Source organism: Rhinolophus sinicus, linkage group LG01 (genome assembly GCF_036562045.2).
Source record: "Rhinolophus sinicus isolate RSC01 linkage group LG01, ASM3656204v1, whole genome shotgun sequence".
NCBI lineage: Eukaryota > Metazoa > Chordata > Mammalia > Chiroptera > Rhinolophidae > Rhinolophus > Rhinolophus sinicus.
Genome location: NC_133751.1, coordinates 132,173,039 through 132,196,941, shown reverse-complemented (window position 1 = coordinate 132,196,941; position 23,903 = coordinate 132,173,039). Strand labels below are relative to the sequence as shown.

Genomic DNA, 23,903 nt, shown 5'->3' with positions numbered 1-23,903 from the left:
AGGCTGTTGTTTATTAAAAGTTTATGGAGAAAACAATAACACAACAGGAAGTTGGAAGCCAATGATACCTCATTCACTGGGTGGTATTCATAGCAAAATGTTAAAAAAAGAAATACTCCATTTGACTTAAAATTGAGCCAAATCGCAGCAAAGTTAGATATTTATAAAAATACTGATGATGTACATTGGAAACATTTGTGCTGCATTGTAAATTCCTGGAGTCTGTCAGTTCATTAAGACTTTTTCTTTACTAACAATCAACTGTAACATATATCTCAGACTATAAAAAGTACTGTTTTCTTCTGTGGTGTCATGATACAATTTGTGTTTTACAATGATCACTCTAGGGGCTCTGTGAAGATTGTAACAGTGGATCTAGAAGGGAAGAGAGAGACCAGTTAGGAAGCAATTGCAGCCATCAGGGAGAGAAAAATATGTCTTGACCAAGGAGAGTAATAGCAGAGATGGGAAGAGTGTGTAGTTTCAGGGAAAGGTCTTATGGTTCCCTGATATATTAAATATGGGGTGACGTGGAGGGGATAAACATGGAATTAAGAATTAATCCATTTGTGTTATGGGTCAAAAAAATAATGTAATGTTTTGCCCAATGGGAAAAAAGACATCTTTGTGTAAACTATTTTTGCTATAGAGAGAGACTAACCCTGGCATGTTTTCTAAATGCATCTACCATAGGAAATACTAAGATTCGCTTGTAGCTTGGCCTTGAGTAGAAATTGAGAAACAGTGGAAATTTGAGGTGGAAGAAAGATTCGGAAACTCAGTCATCTCATGCCCCTTCCCCCTAACAAAAAATATAGGAACATCCCCTTTCCATATGAATCCCTGATATTGGCCCATCAGCTCATGTCAGACCCACCTTCATTGTCTTTTTTCACAAAGACATCAATGGGTTGTATGTAGAATTTTGTGACTATTTGTGTAATGAACTGACCGTAATGTTCATTCTGACTATGTTACATGTGTTTAAAAAACAAAATTGGTACCTAGGAAGAGGCAATTTTTCATTAAAGGAAAAGGGAAGGACTCCATAATGTACCACAGGTTCTGTTCCTGTAAGGATGTTCCTGCCTACAGTACACCTAAATTGAATTTCTATAATACTATTTTAATTATTATACCAAGAGGACAGAGCCTTTGCTTGCTCAATTCACTTTATTTAATTCATCTAAGGATAAAGTGAGTATATCCTTCTTGTAAAGATTATGGTGACATATAAACATAAATAGAATTGCATCATCTTATCATTCAGTTAGAGCATTTTCAAATGCTCTAACAAAGAAATATAGTCTGAAATCTAAATGTTAATTTCCCACTGAAACCAAGAGACACATAAACTGAAGGAGATAGAATCATTTCTTTAAAATCCTACTGTTTTTTAAATTTAATTTTTACCTGTCGTTCTCTGTATTTACATTAGAAGCACTATAACTCTTCAGTGAAGGTGACCTCACAGTTTGAGGGACAATATTTGAGCGGAAATAAAACTGTTACGTTAAAATATCCATGATAGACAAGAATAGGCATATGGATAGAAACCATCTATATTTAGAATGTTTCTGATTTGCTGTGATGTGTTCAGAATTTCAATCATTCTTGGCTCTTTTATCCAAACTAGAATATAATTTAAATGCATTCCTTTCAATATTATATATTTAATATTGGCAAAGGAAATATGGTGAGTATATGCCATGTAACCTCACCATTGTTTTGATACTCTTTGTAGCCACCATATCTCTCATGGTTCCTAACTCCTCACCTGCTTTCAGACTTACCCCTTTGATCCACATAGAAGTCAGAATGATCTTTTTAAAATTATAAACAGACATCTAAATTCCCTTCTGGAAACTGTCCTCAGAGACTTTCCGTTAAACACTACAGATTGATCAAAAGTGTTTATCTGTTCTTCTTTTGAAAGTCCACTTGTAAATAAAGTAATGTTAATTGTGTTTACTGCACCCCCAAAGGGAGAGAGAGAGAGAGAGAGAGAGAGAGACAGAGAGAGAGAGAGAGAGAGAGAGAAAGGAAATTAAGTTATATAATGCCTTATATGTCTTATCTTTGGAAATCACACTGTGTCAATTTTACCATATTTTATTCAGTACAAGGAAGTCATAAAGTACACCCCACATTCAAAGAGAGGAGAATTAAGATCCACCTTTTGAAAGGAGGAGTATCAAAAAATGTGTGGGGGTATTTAAAATTATCACAACTAATTGTCTTTCTTATCATAAATTAACTTTGTTATTTTATCTGGTGCCATACTATTCTTTAGTACATAATTGTACATATTATAAGCAGTCATAAATCCATACAGTAAAGGGCAGTCCTTTAGTTCATTCCGGGAGGCAACTAGTATCTGTGGAATACCTAACTTCATATCACTGTTCTGGATTCTTAATGTTTGTCTGATTTAATATCTGACCACTTTGTAAACTGATATTATGTTTGTTTAATGTATGAACAATGGCTCTAATAGATATTAACAACTTTCACAAAAACGTACTTTTATGTAGAAGTTTGAGCTAAACTAAATGTTATACAGTGTTTGCTTTGCTTTGGTGTCATCACATTAGTGGCTTTTGATCCAGTTTGCCTGCACACAGGTTTTGTTTGATACCCAAAATACTTTATAATTAAACAAAAAAGTAGTTTGCCATAATAAAAAATGTAAGACTTCAAATGAAATCTAGAAATCTGTATTTTGGTGGTCTTTGAAATAATGAAGCATTTTGATACTAAAACAATCAACTGAGTTTGAGTGTGACTTTTTAGGTAGTTGTATACTTTCAGGTTGTCATCTAGGTTTGTCATAATCCCTCCTGACAAACTTTACCTATTTACGATACTTTCTAATCCTTTATTCATTTAAATTTGCTATCTCTGGCTGGTTGATCACATAGCAACTAATTAAAGAAGAAATCAATTAAACTAAATTGTGTTAATGTATAATTTTTAAAGGTTAGAAACATGACTCATACAAATATGTAGTAGACATATGTTAATGAGTCATTTAGCTCATTAATGAGAGAACCAGCAAGATGGTAAATTTGGCTCAAAGGACTACAGAAGAGACTGAAGAATTTACAACAAATGAAAGAAAAATATGCTAACTTAAGATTGTAAAGTTAGATATAAAACTAGCTAATGTCATAGTGGACAATAAACTGGGGTTATTTTTACCATCTGATGGAAGTCATTTTCATCTCCACTGGACAAAAATTATTTGCAATTTATTAATACACAAATTAATATCTAAACTCATAGAGATTGGGACCTAATCAATATTAAATTGTAAATTAAACAAAAGAATATCTCCTAGGAGAATTAACTAGCTCTGCTTGGTTTGTAGATCACCTTTGTTCTGTGCACAGCCATCCCTGGTCTCTCTCAGTATGGCCTGATCACCTCTTTTGATAAGGTCCACCCATTAGGTTGGATTAGGGCCCTCCCCAATGGCCTTTTTTAAATTTAATCATCTCTTTAAAGACTTCATCTCCAAGTACAGTCACATTCTGAGGTATTGGGGGCTAGGATTTCAACATATGAATTTTGAGGGAAACAATTCAGTCTATAGCACTAAGTACACACACATTTTAATGAATTAAAATGTTTAAGTTCTACTTTCACCAACTCTGATAATTACTTGTTTAATGATATGAAGAAAATGTTGATGTAACATTTTATTAAATTATTATCAAAAGTATTTGTCTTTTTTGTTGTTTTTACTATCCCCTGACATTTTCCATTAATTTCCGCTGGGTACAGCTTTCAGTTGTTAGGCTTAACAAATATTGGGTTTTAGAAACTGTTGTTACTTACATTAATAGAATACATATTAAGTTTCAAAATGCTTATTTTTTTATTTAAAATTTTACCAATATTAATATTTAGATTGTTTTGTAGATATGAGCAGAAAAGTAACCTTTGTTTTTGGCCATTAATAAATTCTGAAGGACCATAAGAGCCATTTCAAAGGACCAGTAAGGATGAAATCCAAGTGAATTTTGGTTGAAGAATTAATAAAAGCTGACTAGAGAAAATAATAACAAGAAAATATTTAAAATTTGTTCTAGTAACACTAAAGTAATAAAGGTCTTACTAAAAATTTACAGATTATTTTGTAATGTAATGCCATAAAAATATTAGTTATCTTCAGCAATTTCCTGTGAACTTTGTTATATATCAGCAAAATAAAAATGAAATACTGAATCTGTTATCTACTAATTTCCTAAAATGTTCAAATCATATTAGTTAGATTTATTTACTTTGTTATCTATCTATCTATCTATCATCTATCTATCTATCTATCTATCTATCTATCTATCTATCTATCTATCTATCTATCTATCTAGCAGCTTGGTTACTTGAACTCTTTGTCTAATTGCCTCAGTTGTCCAATCTTAATAAAAATTGCATTAAAATCAGGAAGAAACTTCAAATATAAGAAAAAGAAACAAAAACAATTCCCACGCTTTCTAAATGTTTGGCTAATTATTAGATTTTTTAAGTGAAAACTTGTTGCTTCAAACTCTAATGGCTGTTAACAATGCCTATTGTTTCAGTAGCAGACACTCTTTCTGCAATGATTTAGAGTTGAAAGAAGGTATGAATGCTGTCAAATAGCTCTTTTGTCTGTAATTACAATTGCATAGAGTAAACCAACTGCATGCCTCGTGTAAGAGATGGGTCATTGAATGGACTCTGGCACATATTTTGTCTGAATCCAAGGTATTTAAAATGACATTTGAAACAATCTGGTCTGTGCTCTGATATAATAATACAAAAAGAATAATATAAAAGAGGTATATTTACAGAGTTCTGGAGGCAGAGAGAGAGTTCAATTTTTTTTTTTTTTTTTTTAAATCCTGGTCACTGAACTGGTTGAAAAAAAGCTTCATGTTGTTTGCGGAATGTTTAAATGTTTATGCTTCCATACAGGCTGTAATTTAGAATGGAACTATAATTGATAGCTTGAAAATGTGTATTCAATTAATGCAATGTCCACTTTCTCCTTGTGCTTCTGAGGCATGATAGAAATTCCCACAAGGTTGCTACTTTCTCTATTTTGCTTTGACAGTATACCATTATGATGGTAATGATGGCACATGCATCTCTATTAGTCTTTCTGTTGAAAGAATATCATTCACTGAAGCAGCATGTTACTAAGGAAGTAGTTTGAAGTATAGGCTAGGAAGAATGTTTTGCTTCAGATTGCAGAGTGAAGGACTTATTGCTCAATGAATCATAGATCCATAGTAAAACCAAACAAGGAAGTATCAAAGTATAATTTCCATAGTTAAAAATGTGACTGTCATAAAAGTTAGGAATGAATAGGACCAGAAATGTAGTTATTTATGGCAGTATTGAGGTAACCAGCCCAGCCTTGCTGATCTAGGTGAATTAGTGGAATTGGATATGTATAGGCATTTTAAAGACAAAGAGTGTTTAAATATGATTTGTAGGTTAGGTATAAAAACGGTTAATGGTATGGGGAAAAAACCATAACCTTTGGGATTATCCTTTCTACTAGATAAATATCTACAAATTAGAATGAAATTTCACAATATATAGGTCTGAACAAATTGAAAATATTAAGTCAAACACATATTCCTCTAGAGCGACACTATCCATAGTAGCCAATAGCTACCTACATTTTTTACAATTTAAATTTGAATTAATTAAAATGAAATACAATGCAGATTCAGTTTCCCAGTCATGTTAGCCACAATTTAAATGCTCACGAGACACATGTATAGTGGCTACTTTATTGGACAGCATGGGTAGACAATGTTTCCATCATTGCAGAAAGTACTATTGGATACTATTGGATATTATTTTCCAGAGAATTAATCTTTGATCAGGCCTGTTTATAATGCCTCCCCTCCCCTTTTGCTTTATTTCCAATTTTTGGATATATTTTGTAAACAAAGGGATCCTTGTAGATATCTTTTTCTACCTTCTTCACCCTTCCTATTTGTAACAGAAGGGGATCTGAAAATAAAGATTTACCTTAAGTTCAGAAAAAAAATTGTATTTCTCTTACTACTAAAGAGTTTAGCTGTGCTGTTGCATCAGTTATGTCCACTGGGTTGAATGAACTATTTGGGGCATATGCAAAAAACTAGGAGAAATATTTAATTGTAAATGTCTATATTTTAATATTTAAAAACTCTTTGTCCATTGTCTTGGTTATCCTCATTCCTTAGATGGCGAGAAGAAAGGTATCAAGAAGTAGTTATTATTTTACAGAATAATTTATCACTTATCGTGGCATATCAACCAATTGTTTTTGCAGTTTTTTTATCGTAAAATTACCTATACTTTTGAAATATCCTCTGTGAAAGTTTGGGCAAACTTATGTACTCTGGCCTATGATACTCTATGTGTACCTGTGATTCAACAATTGTGTGTTTGTGCATGTTTTTCAGATGTGCAACACATGGCGATTGATTGGCTCACCAGAAATCTCTATTTTGTGGACCATGTCAGTGACCGGATCTTTGTTTGTAATTACAACGGGTCTGTATGTGTCACCCTGATTGATCTGGAGCTTCATAATCCTAAGGCAATAGCAGTTGATCCAACAGCAGGGTAAGGTATTCTCTTTTACAGTGTTATATCTGAAAAAATGAGCAGAGTCTGATGAGAGCTGTGGAATATAAGACTACAAGCTCTTTTTTTTTTTTTTTTTTTTTTTAGAATTTTAACAACTGCCTTGCAGGAAGGAAAAAAAGGGTGTAATTTACCATGCAGAAGCTGAGAAACAGCAATCCTTAACACATCAATATTGCAGGCCTATCCTAAAACACAAATAACCTGCCACCTTCTCATGAATTGCTTTGGAGTCACCAAAGAAGAGCCTCACAACAGTTTTAGGCTAAAAACAGAAGATTTTAAGTTACTTAGCAGTGGACCTTGTAGTTAGCAAACTTAAAAAAATGCTACTTGAAATATATACTACTAACAGACTCACATCTAACACAACATTTAGGATTTATAAAAGAGACATAATGCGTGTTCAAGAGTACTGCAAAAGCCATAAGATCACCTTGTTAGTTCGACCAGTTTTTTTTTTTTTCTTTTCCTCTAGCGACTGATATGTGAACACTCAATTATTATGGAGTTACTTAATTCTTCACCAAAATTTATCTTCCTTTTTTTTTAACTATTGAATTTTACAAGTCACTTTCTTGCTTGAAAGGTCTTATCTGAGCTTCTTATAGCTAAAGTCTCATTAATCTTTCTTAATATTATACAGTTTATCAAAATTAGGCATAAATGTTTAAATCCCCATCAACTTTGTTCATTTGGTTAAAAAATCAATATAGAAATTTTGCTTTAATTTTATAAAGGTTATGCTATTATTAGAGAGGGAAGGACAAAAAATGTATAGAGTCCTATAAATTCAGTTCTTTCATCAGTCAGTAGTAAAGGATGCTCTTAATACTGGATACTCTCAAATTAATGGCACAGTGTACAACTTTAATTGGAGGAGCTGTTGTTTTTCCAGATGTAATTTGAAAAGTGGAATTTTATCCTTGTTATTGTTTTAATCATTCCCAGAGAATTCAGGCTGAAATGTTTGATGGAACATATCTTAAACTGCCATAAGCCTCCATTCAATAAATGGGGAAATATTTACTGAAGAAACAGCTGTCATCCATATGTGGACTTTTGTCACTCTTTACTTAAAGTCTGATTGAATATTAAGATGCATCATCACAATGGTTCTGATTTTGACAAGAACAGCTTGCACGTAAGAACTTTGCAAGGAAGGCTGTATAATATAATTCTTGAATGTAGCTCTATTTGTACTTGCAGCAGATGGTTACTTGACTCAATCTGACTGCAGTGATGCTTCAAAAGACATTAGTAAAAGAAGCTGTATTTAATCTTATTTGTGTGGGTTGTTGGATAAGGGTAGTAAGAAAAAAATGGAAATGTACAAATGTGCAAATAACATTCTTTTTGCATTCTGTTTAGAAAGTATATTTGCTTGCATGGTTTTCCCTGCATGTGCTAACTGAATTTCAGATTAGCCTTTAGACAATCTTGCCTGTCAAAAATGTTAAAAGGTGAAGCTATTCTGTTTCTCTCCTCATTCTACCATTTTTGTTCTTTCCCACTCTTGAAAAACAAAGATCCTGAGACCCTTCTCAAATAGAACTGCCAATCTGAAATATATATGTGAACACCATCTCCCTTTCTGAGCTGCACCATATTTTATGTTCTCAAGTTTCCTATTTCTCCCTGTCATTACATGAAAGAACCATATTTTGTCATTGTTGTCAAAGGAATTAGGAGTAGAAAACCCCGACATTGTCTGCATTTATTCTATCCTTTGGGCCTAGTAACTGTGTAAATATAACTTTGCCATGTATCATTTATCATCATAAGTTCTTTGAAAAATTTTGTTTCAGTTTGCTGTCTCTCCAGAAGTTTTTTGTAGAATTGTAGAAAGCCTCTTTGTAGCAGAACACTTTCAACTTTATTCTACTTTTTCCTTAATAGCAGAAATTTGGCTAGAATTAATGTGATACTATCTATAGAAGTAAACATAAGTTTTTCCTTTAACTTAAACTGTTGGGCTGGAGAGTAATTTGAATAGTTGAGCCTAGGACATGACTATAGCAGCTGCATCACCTGCTAAAGGGGAAATGTACGAACAGTGGGATAGTCCTACGTTTCCCTAATTGTATAGGATGATATATCTTTTTATTTGTCTCTTATAACTTCAGTTGGGAAATACCAGAATGTATTAAAATCTAACCTGACACTTAGAACTTGACCTTAACAGATATGGAAATACAGGGAGCTTTTTCTTACCTCCCCAAATGTTGCATTGGAAAATATATATTTTCTTGTTTATACTTTTAACTTCACTTTCTCAACCTCATCTTCCCTTTTTATCTAAGGGCTATTATAGTATTAACACGTTATCTCTATTAAATTAAAGTGTTGCTACTATTGTTCTTCATGGGTTGAATATAAATTACTGATTTTCTCTGGACTCTGAATATGACTTGCACAAGACTCCAATCCAAATCTGGCAGAAAGAGATTACTTATAAACCTTGTTTGTTCATTCTGTTGCTTTTCGATATGTTTATATTGACTCGTGAATTCAGACTGTTTTCTTTTGAGATGTTTCTTGAGATTTTCTTCTTCCTTTAAAATTTTAGCAATTATTTTCTTCCAATGGTTCCTTGAAGAAATTTTCAAAAAATGTTTGATAGATTGGAAGGTAGCATAGATATCCAACATCAATAATAGCGTTTCTAGAAGCAGTTATTAGGGCTCTGCTTGTTTAATGGTTAAGAGCTTGATGCTGGAGTCCCTCTCTCTGAGATCAAATTTTGGCTCTACCAGTTACTAGCTGTGTGATGCTGGATGCCTCTTTGTTCCTTACTTTCCCATCTTAAAAATATGAATAATGATAATACTACCGTAAAGTGCTGTTGTGAGGATTAAATTAAGTAAAACGTGTAAAGCATTTTAACACTTCTGAGTTGTAGAGTATGTGACGTTCTCTTTTCCATGTTGCCTCAGAAATAACTATTGCTATGTCAAGAATTATGATACTATTATGAAAAAACGTTGTATAGCTGGGGAACAAAGATGAACTACATATAGGAAGTTGGAAGCTAAAGTACAGAGTAACTGTGATATAGGAAAAGTATCAGAGGAAACATTCTTTTAATAACTCATTTTGTGTAAGATGGGTTTGGATTACCTTCAAGATATTTCAAAAGATAAAAAAAGGAATACATTCCTTTCATAGTTACCTTTCTAGTTAACCTGTATTTTTGAAGACGACATTATTTCAATAATAAACCATGCAGTATTTGGGGTCTAATGAAGGTTGGAGTGGAGCTAGTTCACATTTTTGTTTCTAAAGCATGGTCCTAAGCTTCCTCTTAAAATCATCACACTAAACTTGAGACAAGAATTCATTTTACCATGAATTGTTGCAACAATATTGAAAAAGAGGGATCAATTAATCCTAAGCATTATAATTATTTTTAAAAAAATTATAACATTTAAGAACTGTTTTAGTGATAGTACTGAAGTTGCAATTGAAAATTTGGGAAACATATGTTTTGGGGTACTTGAAGTACCATGTATAGAACCCAAACTCATAGACTTATATGAGATGGCTATATTAAGGGAGATAGGGAAATCTCCCATGGCATGTTCAACAGCAGAAATTGAATAGTTTCCAAGTACAGTATATACTGGTTTTGTGTGGAGGGTAGACTTTTGACTTATAAAGAGTGAATGGCAGTGACCTGCAGGATTTATTTGTGAATATGTGATGCCCTGTCAGTATTGAGGGGAAAGAGTCCTTCCTATATTCTCTACAAGAGTAGGCCATCTGCCAGAAGGCAGAGGAGTAAAGCTCAAGTCTCAGAAATTGAATTCACACAGGAGTAATTGACAGTATTTATATAAGGGTTAATAAACCCTTTCCCCTCACTCACCTGGATCCCCACTGTTGGTAAAACTAATCATGGCAGAGGAGATAAAGATTGAATCAAAGTTAATACTCATCAGGGAACAGGGCTGACTAATGAAATTCTAATCTGAGATGCTGTGTGCATGTGGGAAGCTAGACAATGAAGTAAGTTTGCCTGTGCCCATGAAAGGGATTTTGTAACAAGAAGATCCTTCAAGTAAATATCAGGTTTTTCACTTCAGTTATGTGGTTCCTGGAGCCAGTCCACTTTCCAAGTTAGAGCCTGTATTCATTATTCACTTGCAATAGGACACAAGAATTGTTGTAGACCTTTGGCTACAAAATTCCCTCAGACTACACTGTGGGCAAATAAAACCTTCAGGTTGCACCCCCACAGTTAACCACTACCTATTGCTTTGACGATTGAGATGGTTCCGTAGTTGTTATGGGTTTGAACATTAAGAATCATGTGAAGACATACCCCTGTGTACTTTTTTTTCTCCTCATAGAAGTGTCAGTCTTGAAGGCTCATATGTTCATCTGCAATTCATGACTATCGCTAAATCACTTGAAATTCATTTTCACACTTTGATATGTTATAAATTGTGAGTCCTGACTTTTTAAGTAAGAACTACCCTTTACACAGACACCCAGAAATAATGTATCTATCTGTCTGTCTGTCTGTCTGTCTGTCTGTCTGTCTGTCTACCTATCTATCAGTAGAAATATGATGGATAGATAGATAGATAGATAGATAGATAGATAGATAATCTCCTACCCTCCCTCACCACTTCAGTATAGCCATATGACAAGTTTCTACAATCAGATACATCTCCCCACTGTTCAAAAAGAGATATGTTTCTTGTAGTCAATGTAAATGTAATCTCCCTCAAAATCTTCTTGCATATTCTTCTTTCTTTTTTGAATTTTTATAAGAGTTTATTTGAGCCAAGCTGACAACATGTTCTGAGGAGCAAGATCTCAAATGCTCCTGAGAATAACAGTTTTGCAGCTTCTTTTATGTATGTGATATTAAGGTGAGGTAAGAAAGATTACATGAAGGTGGGAATTGGATTACATGATAGTTAACAAGACTATGTGCTCTCTTGAGTATGATTACTGTTTATTTCAAAGGTGTGTTAACCTAAATGAACAGAAACAATGGACAAGGCTTACTTAAGACAAAGAGAAACCTTTTAATAATGAAGTTATAGGCCTGGGGTGTGACTACCCACCAGGACCTGCCCAGTTAGAAATTTATGATTAGATCACATTGTGAGGTTACTTTCCATAGAATCCTCCCCACAGACTTTTTTTTTTCATCCACAGTTCCCCTTTTTTGGTCATAAATCAATCCGAAGCCTGTATTAACAAGCAACCTTTTGATTGGACAGTGTGGTTTCACAGCCCTAGGAAGGCTCATTCTTAGGAAGTCTCCGTATCAAAGGCATCTTGTTGACTACTGGGGATGGGGCAATGCCATAACAACAGGATCTGAGTTGAGGTCAAATTTTTCCCAAAAAAGGGAAGGGTAGGTAAATGGAAAGCAGCCAGCTCTTCTGGCTTTCATTGCAACCAAAAATGCTCTGGATCATCTCTATCCTGTAAACTGTCATGATCCAAGTTTTGCCTTTTGTCTCATTTTTCTGTATTTGACACCTAGTATAACATTTACATAAGACATGAAAAGAGTATTCATAGTTATACATGTTCGGTAGTCATAAATAGTTGGACTATATAGCAAAACCCCAATACAAGTATAACTGTTATGATGACTAATATCAGTCACAGACAGGTAAAGACAACCAAACAAAACGTATTCTGAGTTCACCATCAATCCATAGGTATACAGATCTCATCAATCTTGGGAGAGCTGTCTACCTCTAATGTTTATGGCTTCTTGTCCTCTTAGATGTTCTTAGTGGTAAATGTGCATTCATGGTTAGGCACTTGATAATATCCCTTCTAATGGAGTTGGAGAGTGTTTTTTATATGATGTCCTTTACAATAAACAAAATCTCCAGGTGACGATCAATGATCTTTAAAGTCTTTGTCTCCTGTGAGCTTGGTGTGAAAGGAAGCTATTACCAACTTCACATTTTCTTGAAGTGACGCTATCAAACCTTGGCAATAGTGTAAGATGTCTCCTGTCAATAATGTCTTCTTATAAATTCCATCACCTAAATCCAATTTAAATGCACTGTGATGGATGAAGGAATGCAAACAATGAAAAGTGGGGAGCCAGGGTGCAGGGAAGAACAAAGCAGCTGTCTTGGGTTTCCCATAGTCCTGACAATTTGTCTAATTTAGAGCATTGTTTATGCATACAACACACACTAGAACTTTTACATCACTTATTTTATAATAATTTCCATGCAATTTAATATTAAAAAAATATATATTTTGGAGTGTTCCAGGGCCCTTCTGGAACAATGCAAAGTTATTCCTACATGTATTGAGATTTTAACCCCTAAAACCTCAAATTCTAATGAAAACTAAGTAAGCAATTAATATTTTGTAGCTTGTACAATTTATAGCATCCAGAGATATTTTTCATAGATGTCAAAGTCCATTATTAACATGGACTTATTTTTTGTAAAACCCAGGCAAAATAAAGACATGTCTGTTTTACTTAAACCAGTAAACTTAAGCTAGCTTTCATTTACCCTGTTTCCACAAAAGTAAGATCTAGCTGGATAGTCAGCTCTAATGCAGCTTTTGGATGAAAAATTAATATAAGACCCGGTCTTCTATTATATTATATAATACCCAGTCTTATAGTAAAATAAGACTGGGTCTTCTATTGTATTATATTATGTGAGACCTGGTTCTTTTATATTATATTATATTATATTATATTATATTATATTATATTATATTATATTATATTATATTATATTATTATAGTATATTACATTACATTACATTATATAAGACCAGGTCTTATAGTAAAATAAGACCTGGTCTTATATTCATTTTCTCTCCAAAAGACGCATTAGAGCTGATTGTCCGGCTAGGTCTTATTTTTGGGGAAACACAGTACTAAGGATGAGTCCTAGATCACATAAACTGAAAAACATTTTAGTTAGTTTCTATATTTTCGAGAATTTTAGAATACCCAATCCTTATAAGAGCTTGCCTTTAAATTCATTTTAATAATATCATCCAGAGGTAGAACATTATCTCACATTTACAACATGCATATATAGACACACATAGACAGACACAAGTAGAGACCATTTAGCAGTGAGAAAAACTTACTCGTTTATAAAAGAACAATTGGATCCAAATCTTGGTCTGGAGGCATTTACAATTTATATCTTTCCTTGACAAGTCAAGTTCCAAATGACTTTCTCTTTGTTAAAATAAGGACAGCCATTTTGAATACCTCAAAGAATTGGATTGACGCCTAAATGACATCATAGGTTGACATCTATTTATCTAAATCCTTTTTTTTTTTTTGAAACTTGGAGAGACCAATTAAATATGCTTTCCATCCATTCTGCCTAATTTTATACATAGCTCTTTCTAATTATGCACACAAAAGACGAATTGAGAAGTATGAAAGTATCCCTATTTTGGACATCTTAGTAATAATATGATTTTGGCTGTCATGGGGCTTATTGGCTTTAGAGGAACAATTTCCTATGTTAATTTTGAGATCTGTAGAATCTGAACAAACTTCTAGGGAAAACCATCGGTTAGGTGCATGTCTCCAGATGAACCATATGTGATGGATAGCTCTACAGGACTGCTTTACACCCTAGAGGAAATGTTTCTTCAGGCAAATACACAAAGATTCTTAGTCAACTAAGAATATCTGAGCAAAGGCCAGCAAGAAATTTCCAGACGTCACCAGATCTGTAATGCTTTCTAAGGACAGGCCCCCTTTTTAGGGTGCACCTATTCCAGGGTGCCCTGTCCTCCTTGGGGTTCCTGTTGGTTTCTGTGGTATTGGCTATGTTACTACAGTTGCTACAGTGGACCCATCTCTCCCACTCCAGATTTGGGGTTCTAAACAACCATCATCACCCCATTGGCTATTCAGGTTGGGGAAGCAAGATTTTTTTGTTTTCTTTCTTCCAGAGCTAAGAAAAGTTCAGTCTCTCATTTCACTAGAAAAGATTTTGTTTAGACTCTCAGTAATCAATCCAATTAAAAGTGCAAATTTAAAGCAGAATGCATTTTTCTTCCTTTCCCTCAGTTATCTCAACCCTTAGCCACCTTGAGGATTTTCTAAGAACAGCTCAAACAAATCTATGGCCTGCTACTTGAAGCAAAGAGACCCAGAGTTCTGAGAAAAACTTGCTGAAGTTCACCGGATATGAAGTGAGGAGCCGGTTGGGCACAATGGACCCTTGTTTGTACGTAGCACCAGGTCCGGGTCCACAGGCTGGTCCTAGGTAGTCTTCTTCAGAATCCTGCCATACTGCACCAAGCAAATGTCCCTATCAGGAATGTGCAAACTGTAGAGAATTTTTATAAAAGTTTATTTGAGCTAAACTGACAACATATGCATATGACACGGAGCAAGATCTCAAATGCTCCCACATATTCTTCTTCATTAGAAGAAATCTCAGAGAGAAACAGAGACATTTTAATAGCTCCAATAATCATTCTCCTGCTATAATTTCCTTCTTAGGCATCTTGAACTTAAAGTTTCTTAAAACCAACAACAAAAGGCTGAACAAATAAACTGCTAAATGTATATTTTGGGTTATTAGCATATATTTTAAATAATCTCAGTCCTACACGTAGTAGTAGTACTTAGGTGGAATGACTTCTGCATTCAACTATCCGAAAGAGAGTCCCAAGTTGTCCATTCTCCTTACACTCAATGAGTGATTAATGCAGTACAATGATAACATCTCTAGTCTTATAAATAAATGAGAAAGAATTATTTAAAAAAAAACAAATTTCTAATGTGTTTTCTTACCTGTAGTGAGAAACTCAAGTGGCTATCATTTGAACTTAAATATATTTATTTTTATCTCTCTATAATCTATCTAAGTATATCTATGCTTATTTCCTATTTTACACTACTACTACCTTCTCTTGGTGAGTCTAACATCTTGGATGGCATTTGGGTTCATAGAGAATTACCTAAACAATGGGCATCTACTTATCTTAGGCCAGTTTACTAAGCACATCGGAAGAGTCACTACCTGACATTTTTCAATCTAAAGTTCCTTTTAGGAGTTGCTGACGTGAATAGATGAGACAACGGAGATATGCAAGTATGTGTTTCATGATCGGCACTATTTTTACTGAAGTTAATAGTTTAAAGGCTCACTCAAGAGTATGAATCTATAGTAGCTATCTTATATATGATTCAAATTATTCTCATTAATTAATTTTGTCTAGGTTCAACCTCTTTCCAAATTCCTCTTAGCTTTTTGCATGTGGAAATTTGTGTATGGCATTATCTTTAATTACTGTCTCTTTCAGTTACAAATAATTTTTCCATTATATTGTAATTAGTGGGGATATGGAAGAGCAACTTGGAGTGGTTTATGTTCAGTTCAGCCACATTGGAAACAACCCAAACTATTTCAACTGCCACTTTGTTCTTGACTCATAGCATTCATAAACTCAAAACAATGCAAAATATTCCATATCTTGATTTGCTCTCTTTGTTGTTCTGTCTCTTTTTCACTCTATAATTGTTTTAATATTTGCTAAGCTGTTCTCTAAATTACTGAGTTCACAATTCAATTTTAGAATTATATCTAATGTCTTCCCAATCTTCCAACCACTTATTTTAAAAGAAATGTCTTCTCAGAATTATCACTCTGGTTAATCCTGTCCACTCAGATAAAATAACAGAAAAACAACTATGTATCTTAAATTGTAAAGTAATTTATGATTTCACTTAAAAATCTGGGTAGGTTATTTTATTGGCTCAACAAAATTATTAAAATCATGGGTTCCTTTCACTTCTTTGTTCTGAGATGCTAACTTTAATGTAATCTTTTCAGGCTAATTCCTCTGTGTTCATAAGAAGAATCCTGACATTCCAGAGATCCTGTATAGAAATATGGAATTTAGTTAAAAAACAGTATTGTTTCTTGGGTGTAGAATAGCTCACACACTAGACATTTCCTCATGTCTTCTTGATCAGAAATAAGGCACATGGTCACCTCCATTCTTGTAGGATAGTCCATTCTCATGTGCATTCCTTGGTCTTTTATTTTTCTTTCCATGCACCAATCAGTCTCTTTTCACTTAGCTAAATCTATTTAGAATTTGGGTAAATACTTTGTTGCAATGTTTAATTCCCTCTTCTAGGAGAACACCATCATTTCCATTTAGCCTAAATCATTAAAACTCACTCTACGGAATATTTTATTTACCTCTTTCCAAGGCAAGTTACAGTTTGTTTGTTTGGTTGGTTGGTTTTCTGTAACATTTTCTACAATACTGAGAGGACGCTTGGATGGGGCACTCTGGATAGCATTGCTAGTATCCCTTTTTTAAATCTTTAAAGACATTGTTTAAGAAACTGGCAGGAACTTTTATTCTATCAGATTCTCCAACACTTTTGGAAGCTACATGAGTATTTCTAAGCCACTGGGGTAATATTAGGTAAATTATTGTTTCCATTACAAAATGATTCTCAAGTAGCATGAAAGCTTTTTCTTACTTACTGCCAGAGAATAGCTTGTATACTGGAAGAATCTGTGCCATAGCTGGAAAAGAATGATTTATATTTTCAATTAGTTTAAAATTATTTTGATTTTTTTCATACAGATCTATTAAAATAGGAAGTAGATATGACTGGTACATTTTTTGGAAATATATGGGCAACTTTCCAGTATCACACAGGTTTGACCAGGACATCATGATAATGGTATGATCCATACTCCCATAGAGCTTGGAGTATATTAGAATTATATGTCAAATATCAAATATTAAAATCAGAAAATATGGTTATCACAGTTTACAAGAAAAACACATTCTAAACAACAAACTAAATGCTAATCAGTAATGTATTTGAAATTTCTGAGGTAAATAATGGATCAGACCCAAACTGTTATTTTTGAAAACTGAGAAAGCATTGCTTTGTGAACACTACAGAGGAAAAGACAAAAGGTAAAAATAATAAAATAAGTACTTGACATCATTCCCCTTATTCTTTATCACTCTTTCACACGTGAACATAAATTTAGGATTTTACAATAGGCCATATAATCATATTAAACAAAACCAAACAAGCAAAAAAAAAAAAAAAAAAGAGAGAGAGAAGCAAAAAACAACAGTTATATTTTACACCGATTTATATTTCACTCTGCTTCACTGCTGAGCCTTGCAGGATATTGAACCAAAATTTCTATTTTCCCTTGAGCCAGATTTTAACTGGTTTGACTTGGAAGAATCTGTCCTTGCTTTATGTTCAAAGTGGATGTTTTCCAATATCAAGTGTGTTTTACTAAAGATTTATTTTTAAATTTTTCAAAGGGAAAATACAAATATTGAGGTGTTTGGTCTTCTTTCAGTTTTAGTTAGATGGTTGTCTTTGTAAGCACTTGTAAAAATTGTGCTTAGGAAGGAGGCATCACACTTTCCAATTTCAAGCTATACTATAAAGCTGTATTAATTAAAACAGGATAGTACTGGCACAAAAACAGACAAATAGGCCAATGGAACAGAATTGAGAGCCCGGACATAAACGCAAGCATATAAAGTCCACTAATATTTGTCAAAGAAGCCAAGAATAATCAATGGAGAAAAGATATTCTCTTCAATAATTTGTGCTGGGGTAATTGGATATTCACATATAAAAGAATGAAATTGGACTCATGTCTTATACTACTCATAAAAATTCACTGAAAGTAGATTAAAGTTGTAAATGTAAGGTCACTAACCTTGTAACCTAGAAGAAAACATAACTGTAATTGAAAAATTAAAAAGTTGGGTAAGGTTGCAGGTGAATAGAGTGTCAAATTTCCAGGTATAAAACAAATAAGTCCTGAGGATATAATATACTGCATGGGGACTATTATCAATAATATTGTGATAGCATACTGTGGTGTCAGATGGTTGATGGACTTATGGTGATCATATCTTTAGGTATATAAATGTGGAATAACTATGGTGTACACCTGAAACTAATGCAATATTGTACATTAGCTATATTTTAATGAAAACCTAAAAACCTAAAAAAAAAACAAAAAAAGAAAACCTTCCAGGCAAGTAGAGTGAAGACCTTCTACCATGGTGGTTTGGAAGTCGCTTATCTAGATGTTTCTTTTCCTTGCACTGTTTTCCATTTTCCATTGTTGTCCCTTTACCTATGCTTTCACTGGGAAGTTCTTTCTAGTCTGTTCTCCTCAATACTACATCTGAAATTGACAATGTGGAATATCCTCGTTGATTGACTTATAGAAGTCTCTATATGTTTCAGACTGTTACTTGCTCCTTTCACATTGTTTTAAGGTTTAAAGAGACAAAGGATTTTGTAAGCTAAGTTGAGGTCTTTGTGGTTATGAATTCCCTTGAAAATTGATAGATTTCTTTGCTTCCCATTAACTCAATATTACAATAACAACAGTCAAAGTTATATTTTAGAAATAGTTATCAAACCCAATTTATTTATTTCTACCTCACTCTCTCAGTTTTCTCTTTTACTCTATTAGTGTTCTTTGAGGACTTGGAAACAGTAATTTAGTGCAAACACCTTTTGTCTAAAGGCAAAATTCCTCTGTCTAATCAAAAAGTCTTAATTGACTTTTGTTGCTCAAAGCCATTTTCAATAATTTTTTCTTTCTTACTGTTCAAGTCCGAGAAGCAATTGGCTTTTCCAATACTGGGAACCACCAGTTGTGGACTCATTCTATTCCCTTTCACTTTTAGCTATCACCCAGCCAATTCTAATCTACTTTATTTATTTATTTATTTATTTATTTATTTATTTAATTAATTTATGGGGGGGGGGTAATATCTTGCCAAAATAAGCATGTAGGAACAAACACAATTACTAATATTATACTTTTCAATTTTTCTTAAATCCACAAGCTCAATAAGCACTTGTGTTTTTTTTCTTTCAACATACTTTTCCAAGATATAGCAAATGACATTTTCATCAAACACTTTTAATTTTGAATATTTTAAGTGCTGAACAATAGATATCCTGCTGTTTCCATCTTACCATTAAGCCAATGTTATATTTCTAGGTTTTTATTAATGTAGTCCTGTACTTGTGCTACCAACTTCGAAATTTGCCATAGTAACACTCACTGCCATAAATTTCAGTAGATAGTACAATAGAAACTTGTTTGTTTTTGTTAGAATCTAATGCATGTGTTCCTAGTTATCAGCCAGCTTTTCTCTACATGATGATACAAAGATAGAAGCTCTTTTCCTCTTGTGATTCCTATATCCTTTGGGGACTCAAAATCCTCTGATTTTTGCCCAGAGAGAAGAAAGAGATGTCCGCTTTTTTAAAACTTTAGCTGAACAATGACATACATCATTTAGGTTGCATTCTATCTAGTCACTTGGTCACATCTGGAGACAGAGGCCTAGAAAATATGTTTTCTAGCTGGGAAGTAATCAACCACTATACACTTTGGAAAGGGATGGCTATGAGTTTCCGGTTGACAGATGACTGTCTCTGCCACTGTAACTACTATCTGATTGCATTATTATTATTATTATTATTATTTTAATTTTGGTTATCAACAAATTAAAATTAGAACAGGTTAGCATGCCAAAGCCTTTGTTTCAAAAATATATTTTAAATTGGGTGAATTTATCTTTTCCCAAAGTTTTTTATAATCCCCTGAATACTCAGAATTTAAGTGTATCATTTTATCTTGAATGCGTCATTTTCATTAGATTCATCTTTCTTCTTGAGACATTCAGAAATCCAATTCATCTATTAAAGGTTTGCCTGGCAAATATATAATCAGATAAAAAAGTAGATTATACCTGACCAATGACTGAAATAACAGGCATCTCCACATTGGGGCAATTTCTTTAAATAAGTGGTTCCAGATTCTTAGAACTTAAAGACTCTCTTCTCAGAAAGGACTAGAAACACCATGAGGAAATTTTATTTTCAACACCACTTTTAGACATCAGGATGATAATTTTTCTTCTATTTGTGCTTCTTACTATCTCACTTCTATTCATAGAACGTCTTGATTTACAGACTGGGTGTCTTGGATTTTAACACACACAAGGTTATTTATCTTTTTGTTTGTTTGTTTTAGAGCATTCTCTGAATAACTGTAATGTTTGCAGAATTCAATCTGAGAGTGGAGGACAAAATGGATTATTGGTTGGGGTAACACTAGAGATAGAAGAGAAAGAGAAGTCAGTTGAAATAGTATAATAATATAGCCGATATATTTTAGAATTCTTTTGACACTAACAAAAATCCGAATTCCAACTGGCTTCAATGATAAATTAATTTATTTTCTCACTTAAGAGGAAGGCCAAAGAGGAGCAAGCTTGGTTGGTTCCAGGCTTGGTTGAATTAATACCTCAGTGATATTGTCAGACAGCCATGACCCTTCCATATCAGTTTTGCCTTGCATAGCTTCATCCTAATTCCTTTCCACCATGGTCATAAGGGGTTGCAAGCATTAACTGAGAAAAATTGCTTACTTAGTCTCACAGAGCAGGAAAAAGAAAGAAACCTGGCCCCTAAATATGGACTCTAACTTAATTACTTCAGTCAGAATGGGCTAAATAAGGTTGTTTTCTCATACCAGGAGCAGTATCAATCAGTGGGAGAATACCATGTGCTGTTCAGATTTGTATTAATCAGACTCCACCCCAAGATCTGGAAGTAGGTTCAACTTCCCTAAGTCATGTTGGCTTTGGTGATGACAGGGGTGTGGGGAATGATGGCTGTCTGAATATTATCATGATTCTCTTAAGAAAACAAACGAACAAACAACAACCACAAAAAAAAAAAAAGTGGAAAAAGCAAAGCGTGTTTCAATCACAATGAAAGAGAGATGCATAAATTTGATGTTATGAGAATATTTGCTGGGGAATTCAAACTACTTGAGAACAAAATCATATTATTTTATCGTGGATATTTAAAGGTTGTATGTCAAAGCCCTGCAAATACTAGATAAGGATGGTAATGGAGGTGATAATGATGATGTTGATGACAAACATGGCCATGAATACTGCACCAATAGCACAAGCGAAGGTGAGGTTCACCTCAACAGGCAATTATTGAAACAGTGTGGCTACCTGTCTTGTTTTTTCATCTTGAAGCATGGTAAATTTAAAGAGTAATGCACAATTTATTCCATAGAGAAAGATACTTTCGGGATCTTTTGTGACCTCCCACTAAATAAGACAGACATATATTTAGATGATTGAAGATAATGAAATTTCTAGTTAAGAAATAGGACCAGATGCTGGAAACTGCGTTCTTTAGATCCTCTTACTCTTTGGATCTGTATATGTTCCTATTATTCAAACAAAACTACCTGAATACGATAAGCTGACTAATACGTTAAGTTTGTGGTTGCCTAATAAAAGAAATATATATATATTTTAAACTATGCCTGGTCTTTTAAAAATTAAATTTTTCATAAAAATATTTTATGTACCAGGTTCTATTTATCAGGTGACTTAATATTGCATGATTTAAATGGTAGTTTAACTATATTTGATTAAAATGAATTATATTAGGATGAATAATAGTGACAATAGCTCATAAAACTATGTTTTATAATAACTAAAACCCAAACCTCATTTTTTTAAAAATGGAATAGGAATATCTGTTTTATTCAGCTATATTATAAATAAATTTAAAGGATCAATGTTCTTGCCTTAAACACTTGCAATTATATATATATATTTTTTTTTTTTTTTTCCTTAATTATGTCTGAGCTGTAGAATTTTCTGGGAGGTAGCCTTATTAAAAGGTTTGAATTGGAACGGACATTATATATTTGTCATAATAATATCCTGATTGTTCATATTGTAGAAGCATATGTAAGCCGACTGAAACAAATTATAACACGATACTTTATGGAGACTCCTGCTCTATTCCATTGTCCTGCTTGAATGATGGTCAGCACGTCACATAGTGAGCTCATCCGTGCTCTCTGAACTCCATGATGGAGGTGATTTGATTGAACTTGTTGTCATATATGATCTCAAGTACCCCAGAACCTCAAGTCACTCTGTCATCATTTGCTAAGGACTAAACTATTTTACTCTTGTATATGGAGAAGTAGACTCAACTAACTGGTTTTGCATTATCTATCTTGTTTTCCTTATGCTTTGTGCTACTTCAGAATGTGAATTTGTAATTCTGAAAGGGCCTATTTTCTTAGCGAGCCAGCAACAGAGAAAGAAAGAGATTAATATCAATAAAATGTTACTGAAGTTTTACTTGAGCCAACCATTGTTCTAAGCACTTCCTTTGCATGGATCAATTTAGCCTTCACAGTAACCTTCTATTATTATCTTCTTTTACAAATAAGGTTTACAGAGGTAAATTACTTGCACATCATCAAAGAGCCAGTTAACTGTTGCAATCAGAATTTAAACTCACCCCACACACACCCTGAACTCTTATCTACACTATACTCACACTGTACTATACCTACAATGAGTCAGCTTTAAGCAGGGGAGTTTTAAGGTGAAGTAGATGGGTTTTGCAGTATGCTAGCATTTATCCAGAAGACTGGATACTCAGCCCTGAGGAAAATGGCAATTGGGAATATAAAATGTAGGCATTTTTTCGCCTTAATATGGGGTACCTGTAAGTTTGTACATGTATCAGTTCCATGCAGATGAATACAAATGACATGCAGTATTTGTTGCTCAAAATTTACAGGAAGAAACTATGTGACATTCTGGGGAAAAAAGAAAAAAAAAAGGAAAAAAAACAGAGAAAGTGGAAAGATCAGTGGTTGCCAGAGCCTGGGGCAGGAGACTGTAAAGAGATTAGTAGATGGAATACACATAAGTTTTAGGACAGTGATACTATTCTGTATGACAGTGTAATGGTAAATGCTTGCCATTATTCATTGGCCACAACCCATGTAACTTACTGCGCAACACAAAGGGTGAACCCGAAAGTAAACGATGGACTTTAATTAATAATAATGCATCAATATTATTTGATTAATTGTAAAAAGTGTAACACACTAACACAAGATGTTAATAATTTGGAAAAAAGTGAATGAGGAAGAAAGGCAGTATATGGTGACTCTATATCTGCTTAATGTTCTGTAAACCTAATGCTCTAAAAATAGAGTCTATTTATTTTTTTTAAAGGAAGAGAAAAGCAACTCTGTTGTGAGTGATCATAATTATAATTGTGGATCAATCAGGAAACAGATAACTAATTTCAGAATAATTTATGTTTTCTGTTTTAGTGCTGACATCCAAGACTTCCACATTCTCAGTTACAATCAAATTCTAAAAATGAGCTTCTTCTATGCTTT

At 33.5% G+C, this 23,903-nt stretch overlaps 1 protein-coding gene across 5 annotated transcripts in view; it reads left to right on the top strand.

The window, feature by feature from the left end:
• The window catches only part of LRP1B (LDL receptor related protein 1B), a 1,798,389-nt gene that overhangs the window by 859,829 nt on the left and 914,657 nt on the right, over window positions 1-23,903 (top strand). For all 5 annotated transcript variants that reach the window (XR_012497488.1, XM_074335786.1, XM_074335783.1 and 2 more), the window contains one exon: window positions 6,450-6,612. Coding sequence is in view for 4 of the 5 variants with exons in the window: in XM_074335786.1 (XP_074191887.1) it covers window positions 6,450-6,612 (163 nt within the window). In the remaining variant the exon portion in view is untranslated. The remainder of the gene's footprint in view (window positions 1-6,449; window positions 6,613-23,903) is intronic.